Source organism: Ixodes scapularis, unplaced genomic scaffold, assembly GCF_016920785.2.
Source record: "Ixodes scapularis isolate PalLabHiFi unplaced genomic scaffold, ASM1692078v2 PGA_scaffold4__175_contigs__length_147842914, whole genome shotgun sequence".
NCBI classification, from domain to species: Eukaryota; Metazoa; Arthropoda; class Arachnida; order Ixodida; family Ixodidae; genus Ixodes; species Ixodes scapularis.
Genome location: NW_024609879.1, coordinates 30,841,653 through 30,857,756, shown reverse-complemented (window position 1 = coordinate 30,857,756; position 16,104 = coordinate 30,841,653). Strand labels below are relative to the sequence as shown.

General features: G+C 42.5%; 1 protein-coding gene across 1 annotated transcript in view; it reads left to right on the top strand.

The window, feature by feature from the left end:
• Positions 1 to 16,104, top strand: part of LOC115330098 (A disintegrin and metalloproteinase with thrombospondin motifs 12-like) — a 65,144-nt gene that overhangs the window by 40,745 nt on the left and 8,295 nt on the right. Inside the window, exons 9-11 of the mRNA XM_029991801.3 lie at positions 2,413 to 2,524; positions 5,334 to 5,498; positions 14,583 to 14,724. Coding sequence (XP_029847661.3) covers positions 2,413 to 2,524; positions 5,334 to 5,498; positions 14,583 to 14,724 — 419 coding nt within the window. The remainder of the gene's footprint in view (positions 1 to 2,412; positions 2,525 to 5,333; positions 5,499 to 14,582; positions 14,725 to 16,104) is intronic.

Below are 16,104 nucleotides of genomic sequence, written 5' to 3'. Positions count from 1 at the left end.
GCGAGTTCTCTTCACGTAGGTGACGGAGAATCTATTAAGACGTCTGGCTTTCCAGCCGACGGTCCCCCGACGGTCAAGCACCGAGTTCTCCCCCTCCAGAATACGTGGTGCCGGGTTTCACCCCTGCGGCCGCCGTCCGCTTGCGCGGTCTGCGTCGCAGGACCGGCCGCGTCAGGAGCTTGAGTACACGGGCAGCCACAGCGGGAACCATGGCGATGTTTTTCTTTTACGTACAATTCCCGTCCAATAAAAGTGAACCTTTGGAGCACAGAGGTCGAAATACTACATTTACGCATTTGTCTGGACTGGTGATCTGTGAATCACAAAACCATATGGTCGACTTTGGAGCACTTGCGATTAATCCTCATTTTGTCATATTGCCGTGAATCATAGTATTCACGTCTGTTAGTTATTTCATGGAAAGTAGGCGTGCGCCAATTATTTTTAAATGTTTATGTAGATGCTTCAAGATAGGACCCGTCGTTGAGGCGTCTTTCCACGCGCCAAGTACCCCGAGGAAAATTTGGTTGGAGCTATTTGTATCTTTTTTATTTTTCTGGGTTTGTAATTCATCAGTTCAATTATAGCTTAAATTATTTTCTATCTTTGAGATGATCTAGTGCCTGCCTTATACTTCGCGAAGAGACAAAACGAAGTTTCGGAAGGGTGGCCTTTACAGCTTCGTGTACAAAAAAAAAAATAGCATTGACGCCCCGGGGTACCAATCTGGTTTTTGATTGAAGCATGGCAACCAGACTCTTTTTATTTTTTTTGCACGCAAAGCGTTTGGGTAAAATACTTAAAAGCTCACTAATGCACCTAATATTTTCAAGAAGGTGGCATGCCTAATGGCCCTCTTTCGTCGTACACGGGTCTGCTTAAAAACAAAGAAAAAAAAATATTTTTGGTTTGATTACTTCGTTTTATGCTTTTAAACGTGAAGAGTTAAATTCGCCCTTCTGAGTGGTCAAAGCATTTATAAATCCATCAATTTTCATCTTGCATAATGGTGCAACCCAATGAAGGAAATTTTGGCTATAAACATACATCAGCCGCGAATAGAGAGTTTTAGTACTGCGTATAGCAGCCAACGCAAGCGCTCTGAGTTTGCGTTACGGTAGCGTACTCCTTGCATTATGATGCGCGTCGTCGCCATTGTCCAGTCGAAGACCGCAGACTGGGCTCCGCGCACGCGCAGTGTGAAACGCGCAACGCTGACGCAAACGCACAGTAAAAGGGTTCGCTCGCATACGTATCTACTAAAACTCACTAGTATTAATTTTAACTATTACGCAATTTAATATATGCGCCACCATATGTTGTCGCAAGGTGCCTTCTTTTATACACTTTATTAAGTACTTCACTAGGAAAATATATTCAACTCTGTCTATTTGTATGAAACCCCTCGAGGTGTAAAAACCCCGCTTTCCGAGAGGACGCCTGTGCCTTTCACTGCCCACGAGGTTCCCTTGCGGACGGCTCAGAGGGATAGGGCTTCGATCGACGCCCTCAGATACCGGATTCGACAAGAGAACAGAAACAGCTGTCTCCGTTGTCTCAATGGGGTTTTCAGGACAATAGATGGGGCCAGTCAGCCCTCGCAGGTCAAAGGGGAAAACCCCAAGGCTGCGCGCGAATCCTATTGAATTTTCACGAATTGAGATGTATCTCGTAGTAAATCGTTCGATGCTATTATCCTTGTAAACGTAGAAAAACAACGCACACACAGACACACATGTGCAGGTTCTTGCTCCATGCCTTTCCCATTTGTGGATTTAAAAATAAAACGTTCTTATTGCATGCTACAGGTTTAGAAAAACAAAGGGGGTGGCCACAGCGCGGCTGGCGAGCCTTGTGCCAGTTCCTTTGGGGCACACTTGCGGCTCTCGGCCCCCTAATAAACCTACCCTCACTCCACCCCTCCCCCCCCCCCCCCCCCCCCTCCGGGAAAACACAAAAAGAAAGACATTGAACAAGAAAACAGTTTGCGTTTTGTGAGCGTTGTGCCCTTTCGCACATCGAACGAGGCCCGTGTTTTCCGAATAAAGAATCACCGTACTAAAGGATACTGGGTAATTTTTTTATGAACGGCTATGGCCATGAACTGAAAACACACATTTTGTTTTGAAGTGACACGCCTTCTTTGTTTGCGGTTTTTCTCTTAAATTGAAGTATTTTTGGTCCTTTCAATATGTCTGCCTGGCCTCACCTCGAGTAGTAGAACAAGCCCCTCCCACGAAGGTCTTTGCTCGTGATGATTGGCGGTTTCCTCCTCTCCACTCGCCTCATCTCCAGGGTTCGCTTTCCTGACATGGAACGAGTGGAGGGCTTTGTGGAAAAAGCCTCTTCGGCTTTGCTAACCATGCATCGAACAGTCGTACTGAAAACTTCAAATGTCGACGTTTTCTGCAGGTCTTGCCTACCTCGGGGGACTCTGCACTATCCATATGCGTGTTGCCCAATCCGAAGACACGCCTCATACGCACAGTATGGTCCCCATTTTGGTGCACGAACTCGGGCACTCGTAAGTACGAGCTTTGTAATACCCTACGTCTCGTCGACCTCTCGCAAAATGGTTTACAAGGTTAATTTATTTCCGCTTCATAGACCTTTCAGCGGCAGTCTCGAACGAAGCGATTTACAGCGAGCGTCCCTGGGTTTGAGAGTGTACGTCAGTGTTGCCCGACTGCGCGGGGCTGTGGGTTTTCTCGTCAGTGGACAGCGGCAGCCTGCCACTGCCCACTCCCAGACGCTGGTGGAGGCAAAATCGCCGCGTTTTATCTTTTCTTTCGTGTTCTATGACGAATAGAATTTTTCGAGGTTTTTAAGAACGCATTGTACTATTTTTGTGAACAAAAACAAACAAATGAAAGCTGATTTGGTGAGTCCGTTCGTGTCAGAACAAATGCAACTGGAATGTTTTCTTTTTTTTTGTTTTCTTTACGTTGATCTTTTTGCGGCACCGCACACTCAGCCGTATATATCTACAGAGATCTTAACTGTCGAAAATATTTGACCACAAATATTAGAATAATGGTATGGGCATTCCCCGCTCACAAGATGAAATTCAACGAGTCTCATAAATCGAACAACTTATATAGTACGTACCCCACGGTGCCGCGTTATTCGAACGGGATTTGAGAAAGGTCTCAAATGACAAAGCATATTCAACATACAGTGCCCACTATAGTCACTTCACGGCGAACGAACGGAGTCCGGCTTGTAATAGGCCGCGTCTTAAAGAAAGCTGCTTCTTTTGCACAGCACCAAAGCAAATGGACGACCGTCTGTAATCCGTCCCCACACCCCGGACCCGACCCTATCAGCTATTTTTCGCGAAGACTCAGAACATAGCCGGGAAGGCTTTTCGGAGATTATCTCAACGGAAATAATCCTCGAAGAATGTGGAATGACCCGCGTCGCTGGCTACCTGACGTTCGCTTTCTTGGTTCGTTTCCTGCGGAGGCAAAGCAGGCTACGGGCCCTGGTATTCACTGGTTCTCAGAATGGAAGATATACAAAAAGGGTAAGCATCCTGAATAGAGAAATAAAGTAAAAACTTCCAAGAAAAGCTGACGAACTCGAATGCACGATGCAGGTGGAGAGTCGCGCTGACCGGGTTTCACACCTCAGGCGGGTGACAGATATGTCCGCCTGATAGGGGTCGCTCGAATCGCAAAATGGCGCCGGCCAGAGAGCTCTTTTTGCAAAGGTCTATATTGTAGACTTTTTTTTTGCGTTAATGCCTCCTATACTGGCCTACAAATTCTATCGTTGGTGACATAAAAACATACATGGGGCTAATTTCGGCTCTTCATTTGCATTTTTTTTCTGTATAGTTGTCCAGAGCTTTTTTTAATGCATTATTGTATATATTTCCTACGTTAGCAATACAGTTTTATATTCTACTTAAAAAAAATAGAAAACTTTAGATCTTAAGAAACGCAGGGATGCAGGGCCGGGGCTTATTATCATAACGCTTCTTGCTTCATGAGTGGTTATTTTGCGTTTCAACTGGCCAATGCCGTCAGCTCCTTAAAACCGGAACTATAATAAATATGCCGGGACTCAGCACGCCCTATGTCCCTAACGGGGCCCTGCAATAATATTTAAGCGTCTACCTTTTTTTGCAATTTCCACGTCTCTTGGGTTTCCGGCCTGGCAGCGGGCACGTCCCGCGCCTTCCGGACCTTACGCAAAAAGTTCTCCATTATTTTTCGCTTCGTCCTTTCACTCAATCTTTCTAAGATAATCGTTGCTCCAAATAAAGTATCGCAGGGGCATGCAGTAGAATGTGCTGCGAGATTCCCTAAAGCTTGCAACTGCTCACACGCGTGTTTGTGCTCCCGTAGCCTCTCATTCAAGCACCTGCCCGTTGTAGTAGGGCAAGCTGGGACAGTCAAATCTGTGCAAGATCGAGCAGCAAGATTCATCTAGTCAAAAAACTCCTATCATACCAGTGTCACCGCACTTATATCTCAAGCTAATCTTCTTAACCTCGAATCACGGCGTAAAATTTCCAGACTCTGTCCTTTCACAAGTATAATCACTCATCACTTGACAGCTCTGTTATTGCACCAGCTCACTGCGTTTCATGTAGCATCAGTCATCAGGTCGCTGTCTACTCCCCTCCCCCTCCACCCCCCCCCCCCCTCCCATGCCCGCTGCACTGCGCATCTTTTTCTCATTTTTTTCTGCAATAAAGCCTAGGATTGAAATGCTCTGCCCACCGATACCGCGCTCCACTCCAACCCCACCCATTTTAAAGCATTCATCGAAGAAATTTTGTTTTGATGTTTAAATATTGTACTACCCTCATGTAATACTTCTTATTTGAGGCATTTGCGGTTCAATAAATAAAAATAATATAAAACTAAATGTCTACAGAAGTTGCTCAAGAACAGACCTTTGAGACAGGCTCAATATAACTGGTAATTTGTCTAATATTGTACTATACAGCTGTACCGTTCTCCCGTACCCTGCCCAAAAATCGTGAATCCTTTGAGCATGGTACACGACAAGACAAATCCTTGCGAACAGCCCTCTGTACTTCGAGGAACTGCCAAACAATAACAAACGAGCTGACAGCTTCAAGTTTGAAAGCGATCTTCGTGATGTGAACTCACACAGACCTTGTAAATCTACGCAGTAGTGCAAAACAACTACTAGATATTTAATTTTTACGGTAAAAAATGAGCGCCATTCAAATTAAACAATATATTTTTATGTAACTAACACCTACTACGCCAAATGTGGATGGACGTGGGATTTCATCAAGCCATCATTCACGAGCACGTTACTAACAAATATCTTGAACCGAATTATCTCAACAGCCTTGGCATGGTCCATGATGGGGACAAACCAAAATATAGCACTCCTGGAAACGAGCGTCAAGTATGCTCCGCAAGTGACGGCTTCATAATGGCACCTGTTGCACACGGCCCGCGGAATGGACAGTGGTCCCGCTGTTCCTTGGACCAGGTTCGTGGTTTTGTCAGGTACGTTTTCTATAGGGCTCATCGAATACGCGCCTGTTATAATAAGGGCATGATAGTATATGATGGCTTTGTTTTAAAAAGACAAAAACACTAAAAGTAAGCCTTTTCTTTTTTTTTTTGCTATATCCTGCTTTAAGAAAATAGGGCGTGTATGTTTTAGCAGTTTGTTACAGCTAGCGACGGGTTTTAGGAGAGGGGGATCCTGCAATGACTCCACATTTATTCCCTGACACCACCTCATCAAATTATACTGTCTTCCGCATCTCCTTTTATTAAGCAGTAAGGAAGCTTAACTTTCAACAATGACTTGAGGGTGTAGCTTTTGGTCTTCAGGGGAAAAATCTGTATGCATTTTGCTATAGGGTTTTGTATGCAATGTTCCCTTTCTGAGAAAGGACTTGGCCTAGGGCATTTTTATCCCATTTGTCCTCTCTGTGGACAGAAGAGGTTGAACAATAAGGTTCCAAACTAATTTTTAACACCCTTCTTCAAACTTCGCCTTGTTTCAGGACACAAATAATTATTTTTAATTAAGTCAATTTGTATGTGGCGTGGAAGAGTGCTGGACTGGCATCCCATTTACTGGAAGAAGATTAGGAAGTGTGGCTCTCGCATTTGCCATCAAGGTCCACCCGGATTTTTTTTTCAGTGAAGCAGTAATAAACTAGCACGGTTTAGTTAGTGCTCCTTCTGTAGTCGGTCCGAACATTTTATTATTTAGCCTAAGCTAGCTACTGCATCACTCCGCCCGATCAGCAAGGCAGTTTCAAGGTTAAACTCTGAGAATTATGCTAAAATCAGAGTTGTATAAAAAGTTCCGTGTTTCCAGCTTGACTTTTTTTTACGTTGAGAGGGAGAGAGGGGGGGCGTTCGGGGCTTATTTTTTCTAGGAATTAAGTGTTTTCAGTGTAAATTTGCAGCGTCGTACTAAGTATCGGTGTTCATCGGGGCTTATGATGAAGGAAACAGGACGCAAGCATGCGAGTCCCCAACCTCCAGAGAATATGCGTATCCTGGAAAGTTCCCAGTAGCGAGAAAACAAAAAAAACGAGATATCAGGGAAGGCGGGGGGGGGGGGGGGGGGGGGGACCATTCCTATTAAAAAATGCAGCCTCGCAAATAGATCAGTTGTGTTGTGTTCGCGGTCGGCGCCTGATGAACCTGGAGATATTTCATTTCTTTGGAAAGCTTTCTTTTTAATTTAAAACTATCTTAAATTCGTTTTTTTATATTCCCCCTTTTTAATAGCACAACCTCAGATGCTACCTTACTGTGCGTATTGGTATTTGCTGAAAATGTAAAACCCTAGTTATAAACAAAAAAAAAAAACCTGCGAGAAAAGGTTGAGCGTTTTCTCAACAATCAGGTCAAGTAATCGTGGTGCGCCTAGATGACGAATTAAATGCAATGTTTCTTAGTGGATACGTTATATCGAATTCATTTGCACCTTCACGTCCTTTTTTCCTTACCATTTTTATGTATCCATTTCATAAATAAATATGCTTTTTTCATTTATCGTTTTCGTTAAGTTTGAGGCTAAGTTATTAGGAAATTGGTCAGAACCCACAAAACAAAAAAGTAAATAGCTTCCAGGTGGTGTTAAGATACTCGCATATGAACCGATAAACGCCCATTATAGTTAGAGGCGTAGACATATTCACTATAAAAATAAAACTTTCGTTTCACATTAAAACAAAACGTAGGAAGAATTAAACCAAATCGAAAAACCGCGATCGCCACATCCTATTTAGAATAAAGTAACGTGGATATTAATTAAGGGGGCTGAGTGGCTTTAAAGTTTTCAATGTTTAGTCATTGATCGAGCTGAAATCTTTCTTAGTGATTTGTTTCTTTGTGAAACTTTCAAATATGCACTTAGTTTTTATATACCTGTACTAGATCCTGACTTGTCATGACATTTGTAAGCTTAATCAGGCTATTCTCAGAAGTCGATATTAAACAATTCTGCAAAATTTATTTGAAATATTACTTTATTTGCATTCATAAGAAGAGCATTGATGAGTGATGCTCTTTTAAACCAAAATTACAAAAATTATACTGTTAACATTATTTATTACCATGTTGCATAAAACAAGAAGCTATGTATTTGAAGGCCAATTAATTATAAATATGATATAGCGCCAAAATCAACAATATTAGCATCACTGCACAAAGTAGTTCTTGCTGAATTCAAATCTATCAAAATACATCTCATATTTTTTTTTTGAGAATTGTACGTCAACGACCCGTAAAGTCGACCTCATTAAAGACACGAATGTACCGATACGTAATAATTTATACGGCTATGTTAAAGCTATTCGCGTATTTGAAAATATTACTTTGAAATACATCAGTATTCTCAATTTTAGTAGTAGAGATATAAACAACATGTGAAAAAAGGTTAATGACCCTATTTTACATTAAGATCGATCTTACAAGTACACTGGACATATTGAGTGGTAGAAAGGCATTCTAACATTATCTGAAATCAGAAATTATTCTTAAAATTGAGTTGCCATTTAGAAACTCTCTTGCGGGACTTGAAAGATATTCTTTCTTTTATATGCGCGCTTCAGCTTAGTAACACATGTGCAAACTTGGCGGTCCCGGATCGTTCACACGGGACATAAGTGCAGCATTCGCCATTCCCATTCCATGGTTTACGGAAGTAATTTTACTATCTACTTGAGTATGTTTGCTATGGAGGTCACTCAATTACGTAGCTTTTTCTAATTTTACATCGGCTTTTGAAATATTAAAAAAAAAAATGTTTGTCCTTACATTTTTCTGTTGCATTGCTTCTGGGCTTTTTAAAGGAAATTTGATGTTCGGTACCTGCCTATTGCTGCTCAGCTGACGAGCTAACTATAGGCGGAAGAAATCGGACTAGATATAATCCTCACTATAAGATATAAGTACAAGTAGTCCCCGCAACAAACCTCGCTTTTTTATCGAATAAAAAAACTACGCATCGTCGAACGCACACAGACCCCTCTCAAACATAACGCTAGAGGTCCGGTTCATATGATACATTTTAGAAATATCTGTTATCTTACTCCAAAGTTTACGCGAGCTTCGTATATTTTCAATGTGAAAATTCTGGCCGACGAGGATCACGAAAGCATGTAACTTAATGGTTCACGTACCGGGAACGGGCCAATTCTTTTATTGAAAGTGTCAGAAAAGTAAGTATAAGCTTTAACTTTTGAACAAGATAAAGGTTAGCTGTAAAACGTTCGCATCTGGTTCGAACCGCTAGTGTTATGTTTGGGGGAAAACTGCGAGTTCGGCAAAGCGTAGTTTATTTTTGCTCTGAAAAAATACACTAATTTTCTTCGCGGACAAGCCGTATGCAATCCTATTAACCTTGGACCAAAAACCTAGGATAATAGAATTTGGTTCATTTTTTTATCTATAACACACAAAAGTAGGTATTAATTATGATGAGGGTTCCCATCATACATATTAGGCAAAAAAAAGAAACAAATGTACAAATAGGGTGAAAGTTGACTATATTTAAGAACACTACCACGTGGTTTCGCATAGGTCAACAACATATTGATTAGAGTTAGAAATAGCAGCACGCAATAAGAAGTTTTAAGAGGCCCCATATTAAACATACGGTTGCTACGTTTGTTAAAATTAAACGAAGATGACTGCAATTCATATATGGTTACTCTTTTTTATTATACAGCGCCTCTCGCTGACACAATGTAGGAGCAGTCAGCGGCTGTTTGCGTTTGTAGCGCAACCCCCTTTAGGTGACTACTACAAAGAATGAATTTCAAGCATAATATTTTTTTTAATCATCGCGAAACACACGGAATTTTATCAGTCCTTCAGGATGTGAAGTGTTTTTCTCAAATATGTTAAAAAAAGAAAACAGCGAAAAGGGAAGACATCTTATTTATTCCGCCTAGAAAAGGGCGCACGTGCCATGACACTACGCATTTATTTAGTATAAACAGTGAGAACACTGCCAGTGGTGGAAAGTTTTAATGCGATATCACTCTTTAGCTACTTCACCCGGTATTCGCAATGCGGTATCTGGCCTCGAATGCACCACGCGTATTCGGGGCGGCAGTACGCAATCCTTCAGATTTGCACCTAACATATTGAGGTATTTAACGCACAAGGTAGAGAGAAGAAGGACAGGGCAGAAAAGAGCGCTACTCACAACTACATTAACTGACACGAAAGGAAGATAAAGAAAAAAATCATCCTATCATCCGCGGACTCAAGCATCTACCACCAGCTCCTTGTATGATAGTGGCTCGTTCATCCAGGCTTGTGTGGGCCCTTCATTGTTCGTTCAAGGAATTCCCTTTCCTTGTTTGACAGTGTTACGGATTCTGCGCTAATACCAGTCCTCTCCTCAGAGAGGATCTAGAAGGCCTCTAATACCTCGCAGGTCAGTTTGTCTTTGTTCTTCTCCAAGACGTTGTTCTCGCCGAATAATCCTGCTCACGGAGTCGGATAGTGAGGCACCTGCTTGTTTGGCCTATGTAGCTCTTGCCACACAAAAAGAGGAATCTTAGATACGACTCCCGAAGCGCATAGACGGAATTAGTTTGCATGCTTCTTGGTGCACTTGTGTTTTGTGGCACCCTCAGCTTGCGCATTCACTCTAGGGCAAATTTGGCTAATTCTTTGTGGCGCTGAAAAAACTACTCTGTCCCCATAGCGGCTTGCGTAGTTTTTTTTTTTAAATATGGAGCATCCTGTGCTAGTAAGGTATTACTATTGGTCTTGTTTACTCGACACTTGTCTTGTTTGATTGGAAGCCTTTTGCCTTCTTCACCAGAGCGTTTGCCAGATCATCCAGTAAGGCTGACAAATAGCCGGCCCTTCTTAGCCTCTCTATTAGCAAACTGAACCTGGCTGACATAGTATGAACACAGGATTTCTTAAGTGCCAAGCCCAGATACGTTAGAGCTATGTCCCTCTTGATGACCTTTGAGTGCGCCGAGCTGTAGTCTAGAATGCCTTTCTTAGGTTGTGAGCTGTACGACCAACAAAGATGGGTGTCACCCAGGTAGGTGGAGCTAAATATGCAGGAACTGGATCTTTCGCTCCAGTATTAGAAATTTCTTCCGGGTTTTCAACTCCGAGGAGATAGTGGAATACCTCCGGTTAGGGGATACTGAGAAGAGAACTGCATTCAGTATTTATGTGAAGAATCTTTTTTGCTCCTGGGTGACCCCATCCAACCTGGGTGACACCCATCTTTGTTGGTCGTACAGCTCACAAACAAAGAAAGGCATTCTAGACTACAGCTCGGTCCACTCAAAAGTCATCAAGATGTGCATAGCTCTAAAGTGTCTGGGCTCGAGACTAAAGAAGTCCTGTCTTCATACTACCTCAGCCAACTTCAGTATGCAAGCAGAGAGGTTAAGAAAAGCCAACTATTCGTCAGCCCCACTGGCTGATCTGGCAAACGCTCTGGTGAAGAAGGCAAAAGGCTTCCAATCCAACAAGACCAGTGTCGAGTAAGCAAGGCCAATAGTAGTACCGTACCAGCAGAAAATGTCCCATAATTTGAAAAAAAAAAAAAACACCGTCGCCAACCTCTATGGGTTCAGAGTAGGTTTTTTCAGCACCACAAAGAAAATAGCCAAATTTGCCCTAGAGTGAATGCGCATGTTGAGGTTACCACAAAACAGAAGTGCACCAAGAAGCATGGAAGCAATTTCCGTCCATGCGCTTCGGAAGTAGTATATAAGATTCCTCTTTCGTGTGGCAAGAGCTACATAGACCAAACGGGCAGGTGGTTCAATGACCGACTCCGGGAACATGATTACTCCCTGAAGGCCTATACTGGGCGGAAATCTTCCACTCCATTGCAGGGAGTGCATGTGCAGACCATTATTCGGCGAGACCAATATCTTGGGGAAGAACAAAGACAAATTAACCCGCGAGGCATTGGAGGCCTTCTACATCCTCCGTGAGGACAGGAATTGTATTAGTGCAGAATCCATAGCCCTCTCAAACAAGGAAAGGGAATTTCTTCAACAAACAATGAAGGGCCCACACGAACCTGGATGGACGAGCAACCATCATTCACGGGGCTGGTGGTAGATGCACGAGTCCGCGGATGATTATTTGTTTTTTTCTTTCTCTTCCTTTCTTGTCAGTAAACGAAGTAGAGAGTAGCGCTCTTTTCTGTCCTGTCCTTCTTTTCTCTACCTTGTGCGCTAAATACCTCAGTATGTTAGACTACCAACTAGCCCAAATTTCAACTTCACTGCACATTTGCACCCTGTTCTAAGCACCTCACATCCTTGACGTCGTCCTCGGCGTCGTTCTAGAGGTCGTCCTACACGTAGTCGTTGACGTCGTCCTCTAAGGCGTCGTCCTGGACGTTGTCCTAGCAAAAAGATAAACCCGCGCCACGCATACACGGAGCGCCAGTGCGTACACATTCACATTTCTGCCCAAGCTACGAAGCAATTATCGGTTTGGGTGGAGCTAGTTGGTAGATGGTCAATGATCGTGGCAAAACAGTGTGAACATTGAACGATCACGCCGATAGCGGACGAGAACACACACGAACCTGCAATGATGGTAGGGAAAGAGCTTGTACATCAAACGATTATGCATAGACAGAATACTATACGAATACACAGAGACGAAGCAATCACTCAATCTCGAAGTGGCGCGCTAAAGTTGTGCTTACCTGAAGGATATCGTTGTAAGCCATTCATAAAAAAAAAAAAAAATTGCTTAACCAATATTTGCGTATTCAATTATTTGCAGCGAGACACTTCGTGAGCCTCACGAAGACTGCTGTCGCAATTCATAGACAAACAACAATGATGTTTCCTGCAGCCCATATATTACAAGATCACCCTTTGGAAACAAAAAAATATCGTTTTAAGCAGTTGCAAAGAAAAAAAATGCTATCATTGCACACTCTTCGCCATCATTGATCAGCTATCAGGGGTTGTGCATCAAGCACGAAGAGTGACTGAGTGTTTGGCACCTGTTCGCGTGTGCAACTCGCGACACCAGATAGACCACTTCACCTGGCAAATGGCACCACAGGTACGCAAGGCAACCGGGCCGCCTTGTCTATTTCGTTTTGCTCGGCACTATGCACAAAATTAGACGATTTGTTTTATAACACATTTTAGTTAAAAATACTTTACTGGAAAAACACGGCGAAGATACTTAGGACTGCTTAGATGTAAGACTGCGAAAACATTCCTACACACAGCGCATTCCTACAAGCAGCGAATCACGTCATCATTTTGCAAACGGCACTCCAGCGGTGACCTTACACTCCTCCACTTCTCAGTCGCTGGGCCCCCTCCGGCTTTACGGCTTCCCAGACGGAGCATCTGCACTGCTGTGCTTTTCTTTGTGTTTTATTTCTAAGGAGCGTCCGCTTTGACCTTGAGCACCCCGTCGGCTTCCGTGACAAAGCATCTGCAAAGCACCATCTTTCGGGCGCAACGCCGACGCCGCCTTTTCGCGTAATAGGACAAGTAAGGTTTTGGGCTTAATAAACATAGTAAACAATTCTAACAAAATGAAAACGAACCTGAAGTTGTTGCAGCTTAACGATGGAAACAAATATAGGTTTATCTTAATGTTAACCATCAAAATTCATTATGATTGTTGCACCACCTTATGCGACACAGGATTTGATTCCAGTCTGCGAAGGCTGTAGACACAGATCGCTAAAAATACAGCAAAACATCTGCTCCCCCTTCTTTGCTTTTGTGATTTGTTTTTTGGCGTTTATATCGGGCTAAAGGCGCAACCTGATCACCTGCAGAGCCATTATAAGATGTTCGGAACGCAAAATCCTTCCTGCCTTTCCTAAACTGACAGTGATGATGTTGATCATGCAACCGTTCTTGGAAAAGGTCTGACCCAGGCCGAAGCGTCCCCACACCAAATGTCATGAAAAAACACGTAACCTTTCGAAGCCCGTCTTTTCTATACACAACTCTGTTTTTATGGCATGAAAACGAAAACGAAGCTGCCTATTACGTCAAGCAGTGACAAACAAACCAATTAAGCGCTCGAGTATATTTGGCACCTGCTACGTTTCGGGAACAAAAACAAAAAAAAAAGTTTCGTGTTGGGTCAGACTTGCTAAAAATATGAGACCAAGCGCGGAGAAGAAATTATTTGCTTACTGTGGAGCATTTAAAGTATAGTTAGCCTTCGGTTATGTCTCCATCAAACGACCTAATTTCTCTTGTCCACTGTATACTTTACTTAATAATGTAAACACGACAACACGAATTACAATATATACGCGGTGGATATTTTCTAATTGCATAGTTTAGTCAAACTATAAAATACCAATTTCAAACAATAGTGAGCAGACAAGCAAAAATAAAAATAAAAATTTAGAAGGATCTCTAAGCGGCACCGGAATAAAAGTGCATTTGCCGGAATAATCATATTTCTTTTTATTTCTGGATAGGCTTGGTTTATAAGTTTGTGTTGGACATACCGGTATTGGTAACTGCATAAAATTTAAAGACGTGGGTTTGATTATATCAGCAAATGCGTACCGGATAGGCCCCAAAAATTGTTTTACGCAGTGCATAAGGAAGTTCCTTGTCTCAGAAACATTAAGCTTTACTAAAAGCTAGCTCTAGGAATGAAGCCGTGACGTTGAAGGTTTTGTTTGAATAAGACCTAATTAAAATGATATTTTATAAATATTTTCAACCACGCTGAAGTGTCTTGCGTTGTGGTGGACATAGCCCTGCTATTTAAGGGCTAGTCTCAAAGTGATTCAAGGCACAAGCTTCCAGGTTTGCGCGATATCGTTTCCGGGTGGAGAGATTTGTCATGTTGCGCAAGCAAACGACAGCTAGTACAGTAGCTGGTTAGTGTTGTGCGGTAGCCGACTCAGTATACTAGAAACGGTGGATGTTGTCCTTTATACACACACATTAAGAAAATCGAGTGGAGCGTTTAAGAAACCCTGGTAAACGGATATGTTAAATATGTTAAACGAATATGATAAAGGTACATGTTGAGTTCAAGTGTAGAGAATACGCTGCAGTTTAATCGTGATATTAGTGATTATGGACAATACTGATTTTATCTCTTTTTTAGGACTCTAAAACAAGCCTGCTTCGATCTACTCTCATCAAGGCACTACTCGATAAACATGACGGTACTTCCGGGAGAAGGAATGACAAAGCTACAATTGTGTGAAAGAACCTACCCAGGCTTCACGGGAATCCGCGTCCACCCCGTAAGGCCTAAATCTGTCGTCACAATGCTCAGCTGCGCAGAACACATTTTGTTAGGATTCGGCACCGGCGAAACAACCGAGAGTGCACGGGAATGCCGGAGGACGATTGTGTGCACGGATTCGACGAACACCCTGTCTAACGTATATGTGTTTCATGAATGGTTGATTCTACATCATCTCATGCAACTGGACGGAAGCTGTACCATCTCTGAAAGAGACAAATTTTCGTTTACAACGATCTTCTACGGGAAGCCGCGGACCGAATGCTCGTAAAATCTAAAATTGTTTCCTTCTATATCTGGGTAGTTGCATTACTTTGACAAGGTTCTTACAAAACACACTATAAGCCCAATGACCTGGGACCTATTATTTGGCTAAAAATTCGCTTCGAATGCCAGATTTATATGTTCACAAAAATGGGAGTCGTGATATTCCAGCACAATGCAGCATATTTTTTTTTTATATTGCGCGTAGCTCAGTACCTGTATTTTTTGCTTTAGATCGGTGCGCTGCAAAATCCTTAAAGACAACCAAAAACACACACATCGACTAAAAGCGCAAAGTCAGGGCGCATTTTCTTCCTACATTAAATAACCCGAATAATGACGACGAACGCTGTGACCTCAGGCTGTTGACGCTGCTTGACTGGTTCTTCGGCTTAGAAAGTCGGTTGCGCTCTGGCGTAAATCAGGAACCAAGCACAGGAACTCGAATAATCACTACAAGGTGGTCCATATACGCGAGCAAGGATTCTGGAAACAACTTTAAAAGGAAAGCTAAAATTAAGGCTTGTTAAGTGTTTTTCTTAAGCCAAACTGCTTTTTTTTTTATTCTTCGCTCAACTTAAGCACTAGCGTATGTGTGTGTCCTCTTGTTTTGTTTTGTAATATTTTTCCTGTCAAGGGTAAATTATGGACACCTTTCCTTAAGTTTAGTCTATCTGACTGTCCTGATGCATAGACGTTCTCAGTAGAAACGCCGTTCCTGGGTTCAGCAGAAGAGAACAAAACATTTCTCTAGCAAATTAAGCCTATCTCTTTCACAGTACTGGGGTCATGTTATATTCTTCAAATAAATAAGGCTACCTTTGTGCAGAGTTGGGATTGATCGCTGATTCAGAGTTTTTACAACGTGTCATAAACGGAGGGTTCTGGGAGCTTTCATGTGACTCTGTCTTAGTGTGGGAACAGGTGCGATTGCAAGCTTACCAACGTTATCCAAAAGTACCGCATATGCTTGCACGCCAACAACGCCAGAAAGATGTCAATCTTGCAGTTGCGTATACCACTAAGCGCCTAAGCGTTTGCAAAAGTGATTGTCTTAAAAACAACATTTTACATGGCTTAAAACTTAGCTTTTGAAAATCTACAGAAAGTGTGG